The sequence below is a fragment of the Phyllobates terribilis genome, unplaced genomic scaffold (assembly GCF_046119375.1).
Source record: "Phyllobates terribilis strain yellow unplaced genomic scaffold, ASM4611937v1 Scaffold_3__8_contigs__length_932513732, whole genome shotgun sequence".
In the NCBI taxonomy this organism is placed as follows: Eukaryota; Metazoa; Chordata; class Amphibia; order Anura; family Dendrobatidae; genus Phyllobates; species Phyllobates terribilis.
Window position 1 is genome coordinate 512,321,990 of NW_027362763.1, and position 24,053 is coordinate 512,346,042.

Genomic DNA, 24,053 nt, shown 5'->3' on the forward strand with positions numbered 1-24,053 from the left:
GCAGCCCCAGACTGATGAGTACTTTTTAAAGGGATGGAAGCAAACTGTCAAACATCTTAAAAATTAAACAGATATGTTCCCTAATCTGAAAATTCCTTGACAAATAATCAGCACTGCATTTCCATAAAAACCTAACAACGCGGTACTAATAGATCAAGACATTGCTTTACTTGTATAAAACAAACATGGGAGAGATGGGAATTGTTGTTTACTTAAGTCATGTCAAATTTTATTCATCGTGCAGACAAACCGAAACTACTAACTAGGGCATTTCTAATTATTTCTCAGTAATTAAATGCAGCAGTTCTTAGGATATGCAAACTTGACGTGAACGGTAGGTGTAGAAACCTTTTGAGGCCTTCTTGATGAGCTCTAATTCTTTTCTTAAAGTTCTTATCTTTATAATCAAAGCTGGAGATTCCTTAAACCCTTACATTTTTCATTATTAGCTCTTGCTTTTCCTCCTTTCTTACTAATTTTTTATCGACATACCCATCTGACAGCTTGGGGTTTTTTTTTGTAGGACGAGATGAAATTTTAAATGACACCATTCATTTTACCATGCAATGTACTACAGGTTAATCCACTCGATAATTTACCTGTAAAAATTGCTGTAACTTCTAAAAGAAACGGTCGACCACACTGAAATTTGGACTGTACATACTTTGGTTCATGAGAAGTGAGTGCAATGAACTTCAGCGACAGGGATGAGAAACATCTTCGTGCCGAGGGTCTCGCCGACTTGTCGTCCCGCTGGTCGTCTTCACTACGAGATACACTTGCTGCACACCTTTCGGTGCGTCGGTAGTTTGTGTGTGGTGCTTGCATTTCACTCCTGCAGAATTCCTTCTCAATTTGTTAATGTACAGATACAGTTTGGAGGAGAATATTTTCACTGTGAAAACTTATTGGAAAACGGAGACCTTAAAGAGGTGCTAAAGTGAGTTTCTAAAAAAAAAATTTGGAGGTCGAAATCAGCTGTCCAAACATTGTATTTTGTAATTGGTGAATAAGCTGGAAAGTACAGGAACATAACCGAATAGGCATGATGGAGGACGTCGGAAAATGTCTGAAGAAACAATTCAAGATGTGAAAAAGCGACTTCTGGCATCTCCTCGTGAATTGTTGCACAGGCTTTCCCGGAAGACAGGCACGTCGCACTCCACATGTCAACGAGCAGCCAAGAAACGTTGTGTTCACCCGCACAGAGTCACTGTCATTCAGGAATTGAAAGCAACTGATCAACAGAAAAGAATCAGTTTCTCATGAACCAAGGTATGTACACTCCAAATTTCAGTACGATAGGTCGTCTCTTTTAGAAGTTACAGCAATTTTTCCTGGTAAAGTAGCGAGTGAATTACCCTGTAGAGAACAGGAAAAAAAATTCCACGTAAAATGAAAAATGGTGAAAAAAAAAAGATTATTCCGCCATTTTTTTTTATTATTATTTTTTTAACAGTGTTTATTGTATGGTAAAAAAAGGCCTACCAATATGATTCTTCAGATCAGTACAATTACAGCGATACCAAACTTGCATAGATTTCTTGTTTTCATTTAAAGTTGTCCGACCTTAAGCTACAAGTCTGCAGTCATTCTACAAGTTTACGTATTGTAAGGATTCTCTGGTGTTGGAACTGGGAAAGGGTGGGTCATAGGATCGAGAGTATGCGATTTGCATATTTCTGGCCACATTCCAACTAGACTGTCTGGCCTCGCTCAAGACACTTGCATTGAGCGAGGCTTTGCCCATCTAGTATACAAATCACATACTTGTGGTCACTCATCGGCCACCAGCACACACCAGACAATCCTCCCAGCGCACAAACTGCAGATTTGTAGCTTAAGGCAGGACAACCCCTTTAATTAAAGAAAAAAAATTCAGAAGTTTGTAAAAAATATATATCTATCTATCTATCTATCAATATGTGTCGCCATTTTTTTAAGAGCTCAATAGGTTTTTATTTTTCTGTCGAAGGAGCTGAGAGAGGACTTGCTTTTTTGCACAGAAAGCTATTGTTTTCACTGATACCATGTTGGGGTACATACAATATTTTAATCACGTTTTATTGCATTTTTTTAAGGCGGTGTGGGGATCCAAAAAAATAATTCTGGCATTTTGATTTTTTTTATTCTCTTTACAGTGCTTAACGCACTAGTTCATTTTATCTTTTATCTTTTCATAGACTGGCCTTTTACAGGTGTGGCAATATCAGATTTTTAAATATTCAGATTTTTCGCCAACCAGTGAAACCGGAAGGACGTGTGAGCGGTGGAATGCAGAGTGACGGAAGAGTGGCTGGAGGCTGAGACAAGCAGGACATCAAGGGTCGGGACCCAAGGCCTGGGCTGCGCCTTGTGCATCTACGTGGTGACCTGGAGATGCGAGTGAACCAGGCTGTCGCTTCCAGTGTAGACGTCCGGTACAGGCAGCAGAAAGGAAATGGGACAGCCAGTGTGAGGAACACACAAAGGGTACTAAGTGACTCGTTACTAAATACGTGTGGCCCTGCGGGAAATACCGGAGACCCCCACTAGCACCAGTATAATAATCAGAAGCGCCTGAAAGACATATTGCAGTGACGAGCCTAACGTTAAGAGTGACGGCCGTGCAGTTATAGCAGAAGAACATAAAACGCTGTTCACACAGATGGCTAGATAGTACATAGAATAAGACACTGAAATTGTTGCACTGTTGTTATTGCTACTATTGTGTGATTTCTTGTCCTTACCCGAACAACTGGCTGTTTCCAAAATTAAAACTTTCCTTTCTGTGGTAGGAAAATAAATAACTTCAGTTGGTTACTTCTGCCTTATCCTTCTCTGCATGTTGCATCCCTGTAACCTGTTCACACCTTATTTTGTTATTTCGTGTATACTCTCGCAGGAGAGCATAAACTTGATGGAACTTTGATTTGGCACTACACTGGGGAATAGACTGATAACTGAATAGATTCTTTGTAATGTTGTGCAGAATTTACTAGCACAAAATAAATAGAGAACTCCTTTACGAGATAATATCAGTCTAGCTATTACTTAATCCAATGGGAAACTAGAAACTAGGAGGCATACAGAAAAAAGAAGAAAAAAACATTTCTGAGAATATGAATAGAAAGGCAAATGTATAGGCTATGTGCCCACGATGCAGAAATGCTGCATATTTTTTCCGCTTCTCCCTGGCAGGAAAAACGCATGCGGATTGTACATACGTTTTTCCCGCCAGGTATAAGCGTTTGTGAAGTTGTGAAGTTTGTGAAACGCGGCTTTCCCGTTCTGTGCTGCGCTGAAATAATTAAAAAAAAAAAAGTGGGGCTTCGCCCTATTTTTGTGTCCAGCCAGGTACAACTAAGCAGCTGGGGGCTGGAATCCACAGCGCAGGGTGGCCCAAGCTTTGTGGACCCCCCTGTTGCGAACTGCAGTCCGCAGCCACCCCAGAACGTATCGCGTTCATAGAAGCGCCATCTTCTGGCGCTGTATCCAGCTCATCCAGGGCCCTGGTGCGGTGGCTCACTGGGTAATAAAGGGGTTAGGGCCAGCTTTGTATTATCCGCTGGCCCTAAGCCCGAAATTCATGGGGTCATGCCAATATTAGGCTATGGGAGTAGTAGTGTTACATCGGCCTATGTCTGCCTGCACGCAGACACCCGCAGACATCGCACAGACACCGCGCACACACTAATCATGATCGGTCTGATGGTCTGGGAGGTGAGGCTGACCTGTGCGGCCATGGGAAAGTTCATGTGAGTTCATGCAATGCAGTCAAGCATGAACTCGCATGAACCCTCTGAGGGCACCGCGGCTACTTCAAATGAACAGCTGATCAGCATCACCTGATACCTCAGCTGTTCATTTGAAATAACCGGCGGGAGAACGCAGCACAGAAAGGGAAAGCCGCGGTGAAGTCTTTTCACTGCCGGCTTCCCCGCCCGGGTCCTTCTCTCCCCACTCCCTGGTGCTGCACTCCCCGCCCGGTCCTAACTTACGATTGGGGTGGGAGGCTGCGGGGAAGCAGTATGGGGCTGTGTGATTGTTTAAAAGCCGGCGGCTTTTTGCCGACCGCCGGCTTTTAAACAAATCAGGAGAATTCTCCCACGCTGGGATGGCAATCTGATGACAGGCTGGATCGCAGCTGAGAGCTGCCATCCAGCTTGTCATCCTTCAGAGACACTGCAGAGCGCAGGCATTATGGGAACTTCCGATTCCGGTATTCGATATTCTAAAAGTATCGGAACTCCGATACTGTAATATCGAGTATCGGCCGATATTCGCGGTATCGGAATGCTTAACACTAGTCCTCACACCACCGTGAGCCGCCCAACACACCGCACGCATCGCTATGGAGACCAGGGGACATCGGAAGGTAAGTATAATCTTTATTTTTTATTTTAAATTCTTTTTTTTGACAGTTTCTATGGTACCCGGGTCTGGAGGAGAGTCTCCTCTTCTCCAGACCCGGGTACCATCCGCACGTTGAATCGCTTCATATCCGCATGTGCACATGTAGTCATGCAGATATGAAGCGTTTCAATGCAAGTCAATATTTTTCCGCAATAATAATACTGAGGAAATTTCCGCTGCAGATGTGCACAGCACATGCGGATTATCATTGGGGACCATGGGGCACGTATTACCAAGCGGTTTTTAAACCTTTTCGCTGCGGAAATTCCGCGGCAAAACCGCTTGAAAAACGCATAGTGGGCACGCAGCCTAAGGCTGTGTGCCCACGATGCGTTTAAGTGTTTCCGCAGCGGCAAAAACGCTGCAGAAACGCTTAAACGCATGGTAGAAGGTCAGCCATGTTCCCCAATGATAATCCGCATGTGCTGTGCACATGCTGCGGAAATTTCCACTGCAGATTATCATTGCGGAATAAAACGCAGCACTACCAATTATTTTGCGTTAGTGCTGCGTTTTCACCGCCATTGACTTGCATTGGAACGCATGGATTCCGCATCACTGTATATGTAGATGCTCATTCCATGCGTTTCAATGTGCAGATGGTACCCGGGTGTGGAGGCCAGGAGACTCTCCTCCGGACCCGGGTACGATAGAACCTGTAAAAAAAAAGAATAAAATAAAAAATAAAAATATTATATTTACCTTCTGATGGCCCCCGCTGTGCTTGTCCTCCCTTGCTGGCAGCTCGCGGTGGACTGAAGGACCTGCGCTGACGTCATAGTCATGTGACAGCAGGTCCTTCAGTGCAGTGTACCGCAATCTGCCGGCAAGGGAGAACGGAGCAAAGCAAGACTCCGGGGGCCATCAGAAGGTAAGTATAGATTTATTTTTTATTTTTAACCATTCTTTAAGGTCACAGTATATAAATCCATGCCGTTTGCATGGATTTATATAGTGTGACCAAGTTGTCAAGCACTTTCCAAGTGATCCTAAAATCGCTTGGAAAGCGCTTGTCAACCCGCATGCAGAAATGCATGTGAAGAACGCTTCACATCTGCTTGTCTCTGACAGGAAAACGCATGTATAACCCGCATGTACAATCCGCATGCCTTTTTTCTGCCAGGGAGATGCAGAAACGCTCAGGAAAAATCCTGAGCATTTCTGCATCGTGGGCACATAGCCTTAAACTATATTCAGAAAGCTGTACACGTTCTAGAATTATACTGTGGCACCAAGACTTTCTTACATAAACAACCTCGTTCACTTGCCGGACATACCAGAAGAATTCAGACGCTCCCTTGACACATTTTAACCTCCTAGATTTCTATGCATTATTTACACCCAATCTCTGTTCTCCATCAAACTGATTTCTTTCTAGAGTTGGTAGAAAATTCATATGTGAAAACATTTTCTGTGCACTAAAACTTAATTTCTATAGCTACATCCTCAATACCAGCAGGCACTTTGTGCAGATTCCCTATGGTATTATAAAATTAATTACTATAAAACTGACTAAATCGCATCAGCACACTCAAAGTAAATAAGGGTTAAAGAGGTTTTCCGGGCTGAACATAATTTCCCGAACCCTGTCAGTGTGTAATATGCACATTGTTAGAATTCCCTCTCATTTTCCAGCTCGAGCGGCAGTCACATGACCGCAGGTATGTAATTTGCATACTTGTGGTAATGCATTAATTAGCAATTTTTCCTGCTCCTCTTCATGTTCCATTAGCACATGATCACAACTATGCAAATCACATATATGTAGTTATGAGACTGCCCGCTCAGGCCAGAAAGAGGAGAATCCTGACAGTATACATGTTGCACATTGGCAGGATCTGGTGAAATATAGGTTGAGCCAGGAAAACCTTTTTAGACAAGTTACAAACATGACATTGTTACTCTGATAAGGTCATGTAAGGACCTTAGAGGGGAAACGACCGGGAAGTATAAACTGAATAGTGACATTTCAAAACGTGCCGTAACAGCAGGACCATAAAAGTGGGATCATCAAGTAGGCACCATAAAGATATCTATGGATCCCACCAAAACAGTTATTTATTGCATGACAGTATTATTTCCTATGTACTTGGTATAGTTGTATTATCTTTCCAACATTTCATGCAGGTAATGTTGGGCAGCTTTAATAAAATAATTAGAAATAAATTCCCTATTAAAGTGCTGATAAGAGTAATCTGAACAACTCAAACACAAATTATGACAGAAAAACCTTTACCAAGACAAATGCTCTCACTGAACGGTTTTGTCCTCTATGGGTTTGATGCGAATAGCTAACAAAGAGAAAATTAATGAGAGTGAAATGAGATATTTTAACCTCGGCCTGACATTTTGGATTTGTATTTTTAAAACAGGCATATAACTTAAGAAAAGGAAACAGACATAACCTTAATTAGTGTTAGAAATGTTCTAACTGGATGTTATTAAGTAGCAATATTTTACATTCTTATTACCTTTTTTTTCCCTCCCCAGAAGCAAGGAAGGGATCACCATGAGGAGTCAAACAATCAGTATGTGTACCGAAAACTAATCAACAAGCAATATACTTTCTGAAAAAGGACAAATTTACATATTCCAGAAATATCAATATTATTATAATAAGCAAATATTCGTCATATCCTGAAAACCAAACCATTTTGGCGGAAATTAATGGCTTTGCACCAGTTTTTTAGTGTGCCATGATCACAGTACTTTATTTTTTTAAACAAGTTCCTGCTTCAAGTTTAATTTTCCTAAAACTAAGTCCCTCTTAGCAGGGAAAAAATATTAAAATATTCTAAATCTCCCCCTACCCTGCCTTATACTGTAATGTAAGGCATGTTCAGCCTGGAAATGAAACAAGCTAATCAGTAGCACAGACTGGGTCTTTTTTAAGCAGACCATTCAGAGTACACTCTACAGATGAATTAAAAAAGGCAGGCCCCGACTCATCAAGACCAGCATTTTTCTCACCGGTGTTGAGGAGGAGGCGTGGTGAAGTCAGGCGCTCCGGATTCATGAAGAAATATCACTCTAGTCCAAGAGTGGAGTAAGATTTCTGGAGTATGGAAAGCCATAGGTCGTCATGAATTAGAACAGCTGTGCCGTAATGCCCTGCTGTGCCTATTATTACACAAACTCTGTCCACTTTGGCAAAAACCAGGAAAAACGTGGGTGAAAAGGCAAAAAACACCAAATTTTGGCGCAACTCAGTTGCGCCAAAATTTTATGGCTTTTTAAAGCAATTTACACCAGGATTCTGGCAAAATTGCTTTGATTAATCTGGGCAGCTGTGCTTCTTCCAGTTTTTTTTTTTTATAAACACAAAAGCAACAAAAAAAAAAAAAAAAAGAAGGATTGGTTGTTCCTTGATAGTTTCCCTTCTTTGTGGAGTTACTTCTGGCGTTGACTTACAAAACCGTATAAAAAAAAAAAAAAAAAAAAAAAGCAGCAACAAGAATCATTAATAATTAATTTCTAAATGAGTTATACACAATTACAAAATTCAATTTCTAATCTGTCGAGCCAAAATAATAGTTAATGGAGTTTGCCCACCCCGGTGAACTGTTGCGAGATGAGGCGAAGACTCTAATCATTGTGTGACCACAAGTTTGCAAATCACTTGTTTGCAGCCATATGATGACTGCTGGTGTCATGGGGATACCGCGACAGAGAGGGGTCAGAAGACCCAAGTGTCTGGCTTCACGAACTCTGGCACTGGTTAGAAGTACTTGACCTTCTTACTAAACAGTGCAGTTTTTTTTTCCTTGCTAGCAGTGCAAGAGTTAATCTGTTCAGTTCAAGCTCCTGGAGTATTCCTACCTGGATTGTCTCAGCTGTTCAGTGTTGGCCACTTCCCTCTGCTATATATGCTTGCCTCTGGCACTTAGGGATTGCCAGTGTTCGTTCTTACTGCCTGGTTCTGGAGTTGGAGGTGTAGTTCGTGGTTGGAGTTGGCATTGTTATAGATTTGTCAGGAGATTGTTGCTTGGAGTTTTGTGCACATTCTCATCCTCTCCTATTTGGTTTCTCCTTCCTTTAACTCCCCTTTGTCCCACACTGTTGTTTGGTGTGTGTATTTTGAATGGTTGGTATTCATTTATCCCTGTCAGTCTTCCCTTGTTTTTCTGGTTAGTGTGTTCCTATACACTTCAGCTTCCCACTACCCTGGGTGGGGGAGGGGACCGATTAAGGTTGATATAAAAGCATAGCAAGGCACGTAAACCCGGCATCTCCATCTTCAAGAGTAATCCGGGGGACAGGGGTAGATAAGGGCGTGCCTAGTTCTAGGGACCTGGCTAGCGCCCTTAGTCCCAACACCATCGTGACAGCTGGAACTGGTAAGTGGAGCCAATTTCTAATGGTGTCTGCATTACACACCATCAGAATTCACACACTCAACACCTATCTGTGGATTTGATGCTAGTTGTACATCAGATCCACATGAGAATTTGCCCTATTATTCAAAAAGTATAATTCTCAGAATTATGCAAAATCTCAGGTAAACAAACAGCATTTTATTTCAACAGTGGAGCCATAACCTGTTAGGTTGCGTGATCAGGAATAGCAGCATTTTGGACAGCTCACCTGCGCTGCGTCAAAAACGCTGCGTTCTACGATACAAGCACAGTGGATGGATTTATAGAAATCCCATGCCTACTGTGCTTCTATTTGACGCTGCGTAAACTCACATGTTCACGAGCCGCAGCATGTCAATTTCTGCTGTGGAGACGGTGTGTGTAAATAGAGTTGCAGAAACCTCATTTACATGTACAGTACAGATCAAAAGTTTGGACACCCCTCATTTAAAGATTTTTGTGTATTTTCATGACTATGAAAATTGTACATTCACACTGAAGGCATCAAAACTATGAATTAACACATGTGGAATTATATACTTAACAAAAAAGTGTGAAACAGCTGAAAATATGTCTTATATTCTAGGTTCTTCAAAGCAGCCACCTTTTGCTTTGATGACTGCTTTGCACACTCTTGGCATTCTCTTGATGAGCTTCAAGAGGTAGTCACTGGAAATGGTCTTCCAACAATCTTGAAGGAGTTCCCAGAGATGCTTAGCACTTGTTGGCCCTTTTGCCTTCACTCTGCGGTCCAGCTCACCCCAAACCATCTCGATTGGGTTCAGGTCTGGTGACTGTGGAGGCCAGGTCATCTGGCGTAGCACCCCATCACTCTCCTTCTTGGTCAAATAGCCCTTACACAGCCTGGAGGTGTGTTTGGGGTCATTGTCCTGTTGAAAAATAAATGATGGTTCCACTAAACGCAAACCGGATGGAATAACATGCCGCTGCAAGATGCTGTGGTAGCCATGCTGGTTCAGTATGCCTTCAATTTTGAATAAATCCCCAACAGTGTCACCAGCAAAGCACCCCCACACCATCACACCTCCTCCTCCATGCTTCACGGTGGGAACCAGGCATGTAGAGTCCATCCGTTCACCTTTTCTGTGTCGCCCAAAGACACGGTGGTTGGAACCAAAGATCTCAGATTTGGACTCATAAGACCAAAGCACAGATTTCCACTGGTCTAATGTCCATTCCTTGTGTTCTTTAGCCAAAACAAATCTCTTCTGCTTGTTGCCTGTCCTTAGCATGGTTTTCCCAGCAGCTATTTTACCATGATGGCCTGCTGCACAAAGTCTCCTCTTAACAGTTGTTGTAGAGATGTGTCTGCTGCTAGAACTCTGTGTGGCATTGACCTGGTCTCTAATCGGAGCTGCTGTTAACCTGCGATTTCTGAGGCTGGTGAATCGGATAAACTTATCCTCAGAAGCAGAGGTGACTCTTGGTCTTCCTTTCCTGGGGCGGTCCTCATGTGAGCCAGTTTCTTTGTAGCGCTTGAGGGTTTTTGCAACTGCACTTGGGGACACATTCAAAGTTTGCCCAATTTTTCACACTGACTGACATTCATTTCTTAAAGTAATGATGGCCACTCGATTTTCTTTACTTAGAATTTGTATTATGGCAAGAAAAAAAGCAGCTAACAGTCTATTCAGTAGGACTATCAGCTGTGTATCCACCAGACTTCTGCACAACACAACTGATGGTCCCAATCCAATTTATAAGGCAAGAAATCCCACTTATTAAACCTGACAGGGCACACCTGTAAAGTGAAAACCATTTCCGGTGACTACCTCTTGAAGCTCATCAAGCAGTCATCAAAGCAAAAGGTGGCTACTTTGAAGAACCTAGAATATAAGACATATTTTCAGTTGTTTCACACTTTTTTGTTAAGTATATAATTCCACATGTGTTAATTCATAGTTTTGATGCCTTCAGTGTGAATGTACAATTTTCATAGTCATGAAAATACAGAAAAATCTTTAAATGAGCAGGTGTGTCCAAACTTTTGGTCTGTACTGTATGCAATACCATAACCCATCCTGAATCTGACACATGTGAATGGGCTCCATATACAAACATTTACAATACTGTACTTTGTCGGTGGACAACCACAATAAGCAAGGAATATAAGAAAAGTATTTACAGAACTATACACACCAGATAGATGCTGCTGACCCCTAGCTCACCTGACCGCCCCCTATACATATGCATGGTCAGCCGAGCATGTACATACTAAAAATGGGGAGAAGAGAATAAGTCACGGGCAGACAACCACGGACAGTAGTGAGTATCCTCTGGCAACAAAAGATTCAGGTTTGTCAATATAATATTCATGATCTTACTTTTCCCCACTCCCACTGATAGCTGTTCGGAAGAGTCAGAGGGTTTAACAAAAAAATAAATAAATAATATAAATATATATATATATATATATATATATATATATATATATATATATATATATATATATATATATATATATATATATATATATATATATATATATATATATATATATATATATATGGTCTGCTAAAAAGTGTACATACGCCAACTCCAAGAGCAGTAATAGACGGTTACAGCACTTCACATTACCAACCTAAAAGTGAAGAGGAAAAAGTCTTTGCTCTACATAAAATGAATTGAATGCAATGCTAAAGTCATGACAAAGTAAACGGCTTTTTTTCCCCACATCCTCTGGCCGTATTAATACCCAGATCAATATTACACAGTAGCAACATCCACGGGTGAAATGCTCATTTGTTACGAACAGCAAGAGAAAAAAAAAGCCCTGGGCATGCCCTGTCACTTTGGCTTTAGAAGGAAATGCACTAATAAACTCTTGCCCCTGGGTCATCGTTGACAACGGGCAATACGCTGCCAACTCACATTAAAGGCAATTCATATCAGTGGCCCCAAACTTTCTCTTAAAATTACCATCTTTTATCCAGACACAGCAGGATGTCAGATTTAACGTGCCACTGAGATACAAGAGTCGTCACCACAGTTAATCTTTAGTATTGGTTTAACACCAAAGACCCAGAACTCCTCCTGGGGATTTTTGTGAACTGCAGTTAACATGATTTATCAAATAAACCAGAATCCAAAAGGCTTGTATGGAGCTTCACCATCTGCCCAAAAGACATAATGCAATGTGTAGTATTATAAAAATAGGACCGATTAATAACTTGGGTGATTTAAAGTCTCTCCTAGATAGGAGATAAATGAGGTTTATGGGACAAACCCTTCATTTACAGCTTTACATTAAAGGGGTACTCTAGGAAGGTACAAAAAAATGTGTACTGTCCTTGCCCTCAAGCTATAAAGAGGAGATGCCCTGAGCTTTTTTATTTTCTTTATAGCACATGTAATTCAGTGCGACAGGAGCTGCTCCTCACTGCTCTCCCCTCCTGCCTGGGACATTAAGTCACACACCAGTGTTCAGCTGCCCATGTGAGCAGCAGTCTGAGAAAAGGGGGCGTAACAACATCCTGTTTTATGCAGAGAAACAGCTATTATCAGGAGACTGGCTGATAGTAACAGCATGGAGCTGAACACTGCTGTAATGTCCAAGACTGAGGGGTGAACATTGAGGAGCAGCTGCTGTCACACCAGCAACACCCCCACCCCCTCTGATAATGTCTGCTTGTCTGAGGTGAGGGGTGTGGCTTTTAGTAGCAGCCAGCTCCCTGATGTGTCCTTCAGTGAAGGGCTACTAGCAGGGATCAGGCCCCAACCCCACCACACCCCATCACCATAGACTGCAGACAGGGAGACCTTATCGGGGGGCTGGTGTGACAGGAGCGGCTCTTCACTGCTCACCCCTCCATGAGAATAGCAATATCTCTGCATAGAAGAGGGGTGCAAAAGGGATGCCCCCTCTTCTGAGACTGGCTGTTACAGTGGGGAGCTGCACACTGCTCTGTGGAATATTGTCCCAGACAGGAGGAGGGAGCAATGAGGAGCAGCTGCTGTCACACTGAATTACACGTATTCCAAAGATAATAGAACTGCACTGGGCATCAAATATTTATAGTTTATGAGGGCAGGTACAGGAAAAAAATGTTTTATCTTTCCGGAGTACCCCGTTAAAGAGGACCTGTCATAAGGACAAAAGTGTCTAGTCTTTGTTAATATTTTATTCCCACTGCTTCCCTGAATATTCTGTTTTTGGGGGTTTTCTTAGTATTTTTTAAATCCACCATACAGTTCGTGATATGGGCCTTTTCATTTAGTAAAGATTTTTAAGGTCTTTACTAACGAAGCGATGCTCACAGGATAATGATGTAGTGAAATCTAAAGACTCAGACATCCAGAGAATCCCATGAGCCCCTTGGTAAAGACCACAAAAATTTGAGCTACCGTAAATAAAGAAGGCCTGCATCTCTGGAACAGTATGGCGGATTTTAAAAATGGCACACTTAGGGGAGTAGCAAGAACAAACTAAAAGCAAAAACTGCAAAAAAAAGTCGTAATAAAAAAAGCCGCTGCAAATCGCAACAAAACCGCAGCAAAAGCTTGTCTATTTTATGTAGTGTTATTTCTGCCAAGAGTTGCTGAAATGGTTCAGAAATGTCAGCTGCAAATACTTAACGTGTGCACATACCCTTAAGGGCCCATTCAAATATCCTGATCGGCGTAACTAGTTGGTAAACATTTACAGATTGGCTGTCAGTTTAATATACTGAAATATGTAACTTATAGCTACAAAGTCCAAACCCGTCGAGTAGCCAAAATAGCACAAAAGTAGGGCCGTTTGGTTACTCAGAGCGCTAAAAGACGACATAAGACAGTGAGGCCAGAGCGTTCATGAGAATAATCCCTTCATCTGACTTCCCTTCAGCTGCTGTGTATATGTGCATACAGGCCAGCACATCAATCAGCGCTCCTTTTTTATACTGTCAGGCGTACAGACCTATAGCGCTTACATTTGGCAGCTTATTGAGCTAAATCAAACTATTTAAGGCAAAATAAAACAGAACTGTACCATTAAAAAGTGAAGCTAATGTAGTGCACCAGATCTCTTATTTTTAATTCATGAGAAGCATGGCTAGGAGGAACAACAAAATTCACCAAATTTATTAAATGGCATAGAGGCCATAATATGCATATCTAAAGTAGGCCAGCCATAATCAAAGAAACCATTTCAAGAACTTTTTTTTTTTGACTAAACATGTGTACGTAGTGTGAGTATATTAATATACTCACTAGTGATGAGCGAGTATATTTGTTAACCCTTTCGCCGAATACGCTCGGGCGAGCACCGAGTATTTACAGTTGCTCGGTGATATGTTTGAATCACTCCCGTGTGCATGATTTGCGACTGTTTGACAGCTTTAATACATGTGAGGAATGTCTATTTCTTACACATTCCTCACATGTATTAAAGCTGTCAAACAGTTGCAAATCATTCACACGGGAGCGATTCAAACATATCACCGAGCAGCTGTAACTACTCTGTGCTTGCCCGAGCATACTCGGCGAAAGGGTTAACAAAACATACTCGTTCATCACTAATACTCACCTATCGCCGCCTTCTCCGGGATCCAGAGACGTTCTGCTTCTCTTCTCAGTGATGTCACCGATCTACAGGCTCTCTGGGTCACACTGCACTCAGCATGACCTAGAAGTGGCTTTTACAATATAAGTGTATGAAGTGTCAGAACAAGGCTCCATAGGCTTACATTGTGAAAAAGACTTCTGGCTCACGTATAGAGTGAGCGTTGGAGAGTTTGAAGAGCAGTGAAGTCACCGAGAAGAGAAGCAGAATGGCTCTGGAGCTCAGTAAAGACAGCGGTGGGTGAGTATATTAATACACTCACACTGCACTACATACACAAATACGAAGGTTTAGGCAAAAAACAAGTTAATGGGAGTGCTTCTTTAAACAAAGGAAAAAGTGCCAACCATGTCTTGCTCTGTCCACCTACTTTATTATGCCATGAGTGGCATTGATAAAACTAGAGCAATTTGTTTGATCGGGTATAGTATTGCATTTTATGACAATTGATAAATCTCGCTAGCTGGTACATTACATGAAGCAGAACACACTGAAAGCATTCATTTGAGTTTCTGATTTTGATTTTTTTTTTTTACCTCGGACGATGAGCTGAGCAAAGTTTGAGACTCCAGACCCTCGTTCCGATTGTGTTACACATCTGTACAGATCTTCATCTGCTTTTGCCACTTCCTTCAACTTGAAAGAGGCAGCAAACCTTCTATGATTGATGTTTTTCGTTTGCGCTACAGGGATGTCTTCACCACTCCTTTTCTGAAAAAAAAAGAAAGAAAAAACAAAACCTACATCACAATATGAAGCTGATCAGCAATTTAACCCCATAATGACCCAGCTAATTTTCACCTTAATGACCAAGCTCTATTTTTCTAAATCTGAAATGTGTCACTCAATGTGGTAATAACTCTGGAAGGGATCAACATATCACAATGATTGAGATTATTTTTTAGTGACAAATTATACTTTATGTTGATGGCAAACTTAGGTCGATATTTAAAAAAAAAATGCAAAACATCTAAAATTTGCCAAATTTACAACATTTTCAAAAACCAGGGAACAACATTTTTCATATGACCACTTTATGTCAGCATCATTTTTTCAAACTTCCTTTTATTCTGTTAGGATGTAAAAAGGGTTAAAATTTTGTAGCAAGTTTTAATTTTTAATTTCCAAGAACTTTTTTTTTATGAACCTTTTCAGTTTTGAAGGGACTTTGAATGGACTATAATATTGGAAACCTCTCAAATATTTTAAAAAGAACACCCCTCAAAATTATTCAAAATTGCCATAAAAAATACATTAACCACCTTCACAGGAATTAATGCAAAGTGGAATTTATATTTTTACACTACAGCAAGGATGTCAACTCAAATACACAGAGGACCAAAATGAAAAAACAAAGTCACGGGCCAACCAGTATACAGTATAATGGGCCCCACAAAGTCCTCCATACAGAATAATGGGCCCCACATAGTCCTCCATACAGAATAATGGGCCCCACATAGTCCTCCATACAGAATAATGGGCCCCACAAAGTCCTCCATACAGAATAATGGGCCCCACATAGTCCTCCATACAGAATAATGGGCCCCACATAGTTCTCCATACAGTATAATGTGCCCCCCATAGTCCTCAATACAGAATAATGGGACCTACATAGTCCTCCATACAGAATAATAGCCCCACATTGGGGTGGTGGTTCTGGTGTCAGGCTATGTGCCCACGTTGCGGAACTGAAGCATATTTTTTACGCTTCTCCCTGGCGGGAAAATCGCATGCGGATTTTACATGCGGTTTTCCCACCAGGTAGAAGCGTTTGTGAGGCGTCTTTGCAGCGTCTTTGCATGCATTTCCGCATGCGGGTTATCAAGCACTTCTCCAAGTGATTTAAGCACCACTTGGAAAAGTGCTTGACAACTTGTTCACACTATATAAATCCATGCAAGCGGCATGGATTTATATAGTGTGACCAAGTAATAGTTAAAAAAAAAAAAAAAAAAGAATCAGAATGGTAAAAAATAAAAAAATAAAGTTTATACTCCCCTACCGATGCATTCTCTGCCCCGTCCGGAGTCTTGAGCGGCTCACGCTGTTGTGTGCAGGACCTGCGGTGAAGTCATTGAGTCATGTGATGGGTCACATGACTCAATGACGTGGCAGGTCCTTCAGACAACAGCGCGACGGAGGGAAAACACCGGGAAGACATCAGAAGTATAAACTTTATTTTTTCTTTTTTTTTTACAGGTTCTTTGGTACACAGGTCTGGATGAGAGTCTCCTCTCATCCAGACCTGGGTATCATCCGCACATTGATTCCGCTGCGCTTCCGCAAAATTAATGAACATGCTGCGGATTTTTGACCGCAGCATATACGCTGCGGAAAAATCCGCAGCATGGGCATTGACATTGCGGAATGCCATTGGGGACCATGGGGTGCGGATATACATGCGTTTTACAAGCGTTTACGCTGCGGAAATTCCGCAGCATATATGCTTGTAATAAGCAACGTGGGCACCCAGCCTCAAGGTCAAAATAAAACCACCCTGCAGTCCAGATTTGTCCCATGGGCCAGAGTTTGTCAAGTGTGCACTACAGTATTGATTTAACCCCAAATTTGTCATTTTCAAAAGGTAATACGAGGAAATGGACCCCACAATTTATTACTTAAGTTTTCCAGATCATGCCAATTTCCCATCTCGTTAAAAACTGCTGTTTGGGCACAAAAAAGCGCTGGAAAGCGGCGTATCACTACTTGTTTTTCGGAGCGCAAATTTGGCTGGAATAGATTGCAAGTGCAACATGGCATTAGTAGAGTGACTAAAGTGCCCAAACAACATAAATCCTCCCACCCTAGAAGTGACCTCATTTGGGAAACTAGACCCCCTTCAGGGAATTCGTCTAGTGGTGTGGGGAACATTTTGATCCCAGAGATACTTCCCAGAACCTTATAACATTGGAATGCGAAAACAATTAGGTTTTTTTGCCCATTAATATATAAAAAATTTTGTGATAATATGAGAAAAATGCATCTCAGTGTGATATGCAACCACTCCGAAATTTGGCGAAAGGTCATATGTGGATGAAAACTAATATTTGAGTATAAGGCTAGGCTCGGAAAGGAAAGAGCATTGTTTGATTTTTGGAGTGCAAATATGGGTGGAATAGATAGACGCACAGATGAATTTATAGGTGCCAAAAAGACACAACCTCCCAACAAGAGAGCACACTTGAGAAACTTTATACCTCAAGGAACTTATCTAGGGGTGTGTAGTAGACATTTTAACCTACAGGTGCTTCATAGAATTTTGTAAGATTGGGCCATGAAAATAAATTACTTTTTTTCCTGTTAAAATTTTACTTTGGCCTCAAAATATTCATTCTTACAAGAGGTAATAAAAGGAAAGAGAATATAGACCCCAGAACTTTTTATGCATTTTCTCCCAAATGTGGCAATACCCCATATGTCATCAAAACCTACTGCTTAGAAGGATGGAGTACCATTTCCATTTTGGAACCTAGACCTCTCAAATTAATCTACAAGTGCAGTGACTATTTGGGATCACAGGCGTTTTCCAGAAAACAAGTACATAGTGTATGCTGCGGAGTAAAAATTGCAAATATACCAGCTTAGTGCCCAATACATTGTGCATGGCTTATGCTTCTGGAGACAAGCACACCCTCACACCCTCTAAATTTAGTAGAAAAAGAAAATCAGCTCACCCATCAGATGTCAAGAACGCACGGATCCAGTGCTGCAGTAAGAAATCCAGAAAAGCGAAAAAAATCCAGTGTATTTGACTTCTAAAATCCGATGTTTTATTAGAAAAATATTAAAACAAATTCCAAGAGACATGTAATATGTGACACACTAGGAGATTGCCCAGAAACAATCTCCTAGTGTGTCACATATTACATGTCTCTTGGAATTTCTTTTAATATTTTTCTAATAAAACATTGGATTTTAGAAGTCAAATACGCTGGATTTTTTTTGCTTTTCTGGCTTTAAATTTAGTGGATTCTCAACACTTCAGTAACGGTAAATATGGGGACCATGACTGAGGTTTAGGCGCACTGTAGGGCTCAGCAGGGATAGGAGCATTTGGATTTTGGAGCACAGATTTCACTGGATTGTATTTGGGGGGGGGTGGAGAGAAATGTTGCTTTTACGGAGCTTTTGTGCTAGCAGTAACATGGAAACCCCCTATTAATCCAATGACAAATGATGGAGCTGAATGGGAGCTTGTTTCTCATGGGATGAGCTGAAGGTTTTATGGGTAGCATTTGGAGGGACATAATTTTTGATCATTTTTAAGACCATTAACATTTATCCTGTGCTCTATGCTGAGCACTTATCTCGTGGCTTCCATCTAAATCCTCCCAAAAATAAGATTCCCGACCAAACCATTTAATGTAATGAGGCAGATTGAGTCACTTTGGGCTCCATCGAGACTCTTATGGCAATATTCTGTCTTTTTAGGCAAGCACACAATTGTGGTCGACCACACTTTTATAGCCTAAAAATATTCCTAAAAAGAGGGACACTGCTGGAACAGAGGGCAGACTGAGTCTAAAGTGTCTCCATCTGGTTTTAGGGGATTAAGAGAAGCCATGACATAAGTGCTCATCATATAACAAAAGGATGAATGGGAGCAAAGCATTATATTAATTTTTGAGTGTCAGAATGAATTTAAAAAAAGCAGTTCAAGACACGATTTCATTTTTTTTTTTGTTTTCTCTTGTTTAGCATGCGATATAAGTGGTAAGGCAGCTTTTTTTTTCCTTCGGGTCAGCTCACCAGATACTATATACTAGTTTTAATTTATTATTTTTGTGTGTGTTGCTACTTTTACACACTAAAAACAATTTTTTTTCTATCAAAACCTGCTTTTTTCTTCAGTGCTATAACTTTTCTGATCTTTGACTGTCACTTGCGCTTGGTCTGGTTTTTTGCCGGATCAGTTTAAGTTTACATTGATACCATTTTAGGGTACATAATATTTTTTTATTCCTTTTTAGTTTTACAGGACATAATGACTTTCAGTTATATTTATTTTTCACATGACTTTTTGATCGCTTTTAATTCCGTTTTTGAGTGTTAGTAAAATGAAAAATCTATTTTCTCGAGGTTTTTTTCGTTTGTTTACAGTGTTGACTGGAAGGGACAAATGACAGTTTTATATTTAACGTAGTTCATGAAATGATGATCACAATTAAGTGCATGTTTTTTTGCTTTCACAAAAAAAAGTTGCAATTTTAGCATCAAATTATTGTGCGCATGTGTATTTTTTTAATTAATTTATTTATTTTTTACAAACTTTAAACTTTTTTTTTGTATCTTAACTTCATTCAACCATGGGACACGAATATTTTTTTATTTTGATCGCTGATCTCACGCACTTCTGTACTCATGTACTGCAATGCATGAGTCCTGTCAATTTCACATTGACACAGACTATTAGACCCTGCTCAAGGCAGGGTCTAGAAGGCCACCGTACACCAAGGACATTAGTTCACCTTATGCCATGGCATCTTTCAAAAGCCATGACCACAGGGTCTCAATTTGGTTGAAGAGGGAGCTCTCGCTCTCTCTTTCAATTATCTACATGTCGTTATCTTGATTGACAGTGACATCTACGGTGAAAAATGGCAGAAATCTGTGCAAAAAACAATCTTAGCCAATACAGTAGGGTGTCAGTTCATTTACACAGCTGACATCACCAGTTGGCAGGCGCTACCCACTTAATCCTCAGCACCATAAAAATGGGAGCTCAGTATTACAGCCCAGTAATGACCGCCGATAAAAGGCATATCAGTTGTCATTAAGGCGTTAAAAATACAATGGTTCTTCAAGTTACAATATCAATTTGTTACAGGACAACCATTTTAACTAGAGATCCAAACTATGGAAAACTAGTAATAGGGTCCAAATTCCCAAAAGCTAAAACCTGTAGCATGAGTAAAGCAGTACTGTATACGAAGCACTTTACAGCAGAGTGGCTCTTCAAGACCGCCCATCAGCACATGCAATGATCGGCTCTAATCGCCCCCAGTATCAGTGTCAATTCTATGGTGTTATACCAGTGGAATGCCCATGGTGAGGAGCTGCACTTCTAGGTAATGACAATTACCACAGATGACACTAAAGATAGAAGTGTGGTATCAAGTTATGATGGCATACTAAAGACTTTTGTAAGTAAAAAATATAACCTCAGGCCATTCAAGATTGTGTATGATACAGTAAGGCGTTATGGGTATTGGATGTCAGCAACTATATTCTGAAGCAAAAAAAAAGCAAATAGAAACATATTTCTATCTCACAATCTCTGCACACAAGACAATGTTGATTTCTGAGCAGAATTATTGGATCACGATCCCTGCCTGTAATAATTTCAAGAACTGAACAGAGGTCATCCACCGAGCCAACTCCAGTCTAATCAAGAGAGAATCACAGCATTAATCAGACTGTCAGAAGTCAGGGCACATCTGCTACCGGGAGATAAGGTATATAGGGCTGGGAAAGCTATTTTACAACTGTAAACCAATATAAAAAGGGCTAACAAGAAGAACACAACATATTGAGCCACATGTAAGAGACTCTAAAGCCTCAGAAAAGTAGATGTGGTATAATTATATCTGGTCATTAATAGCACCTTATAGAACAACATAATCATCCTCTCTGTAGTCTGAAACAGTTGATAATAGGTATAAGGAAATAATCCAACGTAGTCATTACATTTTCTGCTGAAAATTTCCATGAACAGCGTTTGGCTGAATTGAAGTTTTGTGGATGAGCTCCATGGGGTGGCGCTGTTAGGGAAGACAACAGCCACGTTTGTTTCTAATGTTTGACAACCCCTTTAAACTTTTGTCTCCTGACAACACCAGTATTCTGTCATTGTCACCAGTATTCTCCACTGACTTAAAGTGGAGAAAAAGCCTATTTGGTGGAACTCAACAAAAAGTACATCACAGGGGTATGAAACATGAAAGATTTAACTAAACCAAGCATTTCTAAAATCATGACCTTAAAGACACATTCCCATCAAAATTTGCCTCCTATTAAAGGGAATCTGTCACCCCCCTGGGAGTTATCAGACTGCTACTATGGGCATACAGGGTATAGAAAAGTAACTCTATACTTACCTGTATGGCCCATAGTAGAGGTCTGAATGCAGAGAAAAGTAGTTTTATCTTTTTGGTTTTCAACGGGCTTGGCGCCCTGGGGACGCCAAGCAATGCCCACCTATCTGATTATTATTCCCCTAAATCGCAGCCCATCAGCCTAGTTACCATTTTCCCTCCCTCCCCCGCACATCACAGGTCGCTGTGACGTGCGCTTTCCTTCCTCACCTCCCGATGCATGTGCAAAGCGCGGCTCTTATAGACCGCGCTTTGTTTCCTCCCGGCCGGGTTTGTATGAGCACAGTGCAGCAGAGCTCTATTGCGCAGGCGCCAGGGGAGTCGCTGTAACTTCCACTCCAGTGACTCCCGGCGCATATCAAGAAGGTTTTCTGCGGCGCTGTGCTCATACAAACCCGGCTGGGAGGAAACAAGGCACGGTCTATAGGAGCCGCGCTTTGCACATGCGCCGGGAGGTGAGGAAGGAAAGCGCACGTCACAGCGCCCTGTGATGTGCGGGGGAGGGAAAATGGTAACTAGGCTGATAGGCGGCGATTTAGGGGAATAATAATCAGATAGGTGGGCATTGCTTGGTGTCCCCAGGACAAGCCCGCTAAAAACCAAAAAGATAAAACTATTTTTCTCTGCAATCAGACCTCTACCATGGGCCATACAGGTATGTATAGAGTTACTTTGCTATACCCTGTATGCCAATATTAGAGGTCTGATATCTCCCAGGGGGTGACAGATTCCCTTTAATGTACTGCAGTCATCATATTATATAGCACTGTGTACTTAAACTCAAAGCAAAGCCACAAAAAGAAAAAAAAAATTCCCCCAAGATTCAAGGAAAAAAAACAGCAAAAAAGGCAAGAGCTTACCTGGCAGATCTCAGAACTAATGCACTCAGGATGCAGCAATGCCATATAGTAAAGATGGCGGCAACACAGGTGCAAAATTCTGATGAGACAACCACTTACAACCTACCATTTCACGGAGGGGGTGATTGCTTAGTATTAAAATTGCACACAAATTTTTTTCTAAGATTTATGGTTGAGCCTTTCTGCTAGTATTCTATTGCACTATCTATACCAATAAATGATACCCACAGTGTATACGCTTCCCTGTGATATTTCCTATTTTATACAGGTTTTAATCCGGCCATGTGGCAGTTTTTATATTCTTGATACAATAAAAAATTATGTTTTATTGATTTGATAACTACACCCATACCCATGTTTCTTTTCTGGTGACCTTGATCATCTACAAGTGTTGTATAGCTATGCCATCACAAGATTAAAAACAGACTAGCTGAATCCTTCTCAGCTCTATGTAGTAACAGGAGATCAATTTTCCCTGCATGAGTAATCACTGCAAAAGTCCCTGGCAGGGGGGATGGAGGGATCAGCTGGGTCAGGAGTTGAAGAGGGGGATGACTCATACAGGGAAATGTGACTTCCTGTTTCTACAAAGAGCAGAGAAGAGAAGAATTAGCTGGGTAGAATGGCAAAATGAGCAATTGTAAGTCACAGTGCTATACAATATGATGATTGTTATTTATTAATAGGATAAAGAAGCACTCCCATCAAAGTTTTTAAGTCTACGTTCACAAAATTGTGTGTCACAATCCGAGTACAGACCGTCCGTGGTCTTCTGACCCGAACCAGAAAACGTCATATATGCCTATGAGGCTGTCAAGTTCAAGTCAGGAGACCACGGAAAGTCTACGCATCACGGTCTTTACTCTGACTGTGACACACAGATGTGTGAATGCAGCCTAATCTTGGTCTTTGCATCTCTCGCCTCCCTACTCCTTGAATGTGGTGGGAATAAACTCATGCATTGTGTTACTGGCAAATTTTCACAAGTTGTGCATTTTTCAAGTTTTTATTTTTCTTTTATTGTCCCTAATGCTAAATTTAACTGACCAATTTTTTTTTCCATTGTTGAATTATTTCCAGATCTCTTCAGGTCTTTACACGGCCAGAAGATATAGATAAAATGTAATTACTGTTTAAGACTAAGGGACAAAGAAAACTAATCTTACCTACAGATGCAAATGCATGCATTTTATTAGTGGGAGAGATCTTTTAGACTGGAATCACATTTGCAGTTTTTGGAACATTTTGGTGCAGATTTGATGCGACATTTGACATCAAAGTCAGAAGTTATTTCGAAAGGAAATGAAGTAAAGACCTGTAATTCTCTTTCCTGGATCCAACACTGGTTTCGACTCAAAAGTGGTTCCAGCTCAACCTCCTTCCAATCATGAAGGGTATTTAGTTGATTACCTTCATTTGCATTCATTACATGTTAGTTTATGGCACCTCTAAAGGAAAGGTATCATTTATTTTAATTCATTGAACTACCACTAGCTACAGCAAGGATGGTATTATGCCTTCAACAACTTTTTCTGCCATTTAATTAGGGTACCTCAGCCTAAAGCATATCAGTAATTCAAAGCATCACTTTCAATAAAGAGTTTTAATTACTTTGGTTAATATTTTAAAGGACATCATACTGATGTAAATGCTGCAGGGCTAACAGTAATATGTATAGTCTTCTTAACAACTTTTAGAAATGGAAGTGTGTAGAATCTGATAGAAGGACAGAAGCCGTAAATTATTCACACAGTGCTGAAAGTTCAACAGACCGGGTACAATATGA

At 40.9% G+C, this 24,053-nt stretch overlaps 1 protein-coding gene across 17 annotated transcripts in view; it reads right to left on the reverse strand.

Annotated features, from left to right (window-relative positions):
- PTPRK (protein tyrosine phosphatase receptor type K) overlaps positions 1-24,053 on the reverse strand; it is a 381,227-nt gene that overhangs the window by 189,848 nt on the left and 167,326 nt on the right. For all 17 annotated transcript variants that reach the window (XM_073676054.1, XM_073676048.1, XM_073676055.1 and 14 more), the window contains exon 6: positions 14,850-15,024. In XM_073676054.1, coding sequence (XP_073532155.1) covers positions 14,850-15,024 — 175 coding nt within the window. The remainder of the gene's footprint in view (positions 1-14,849; positions 15,025-24,053) is intronic.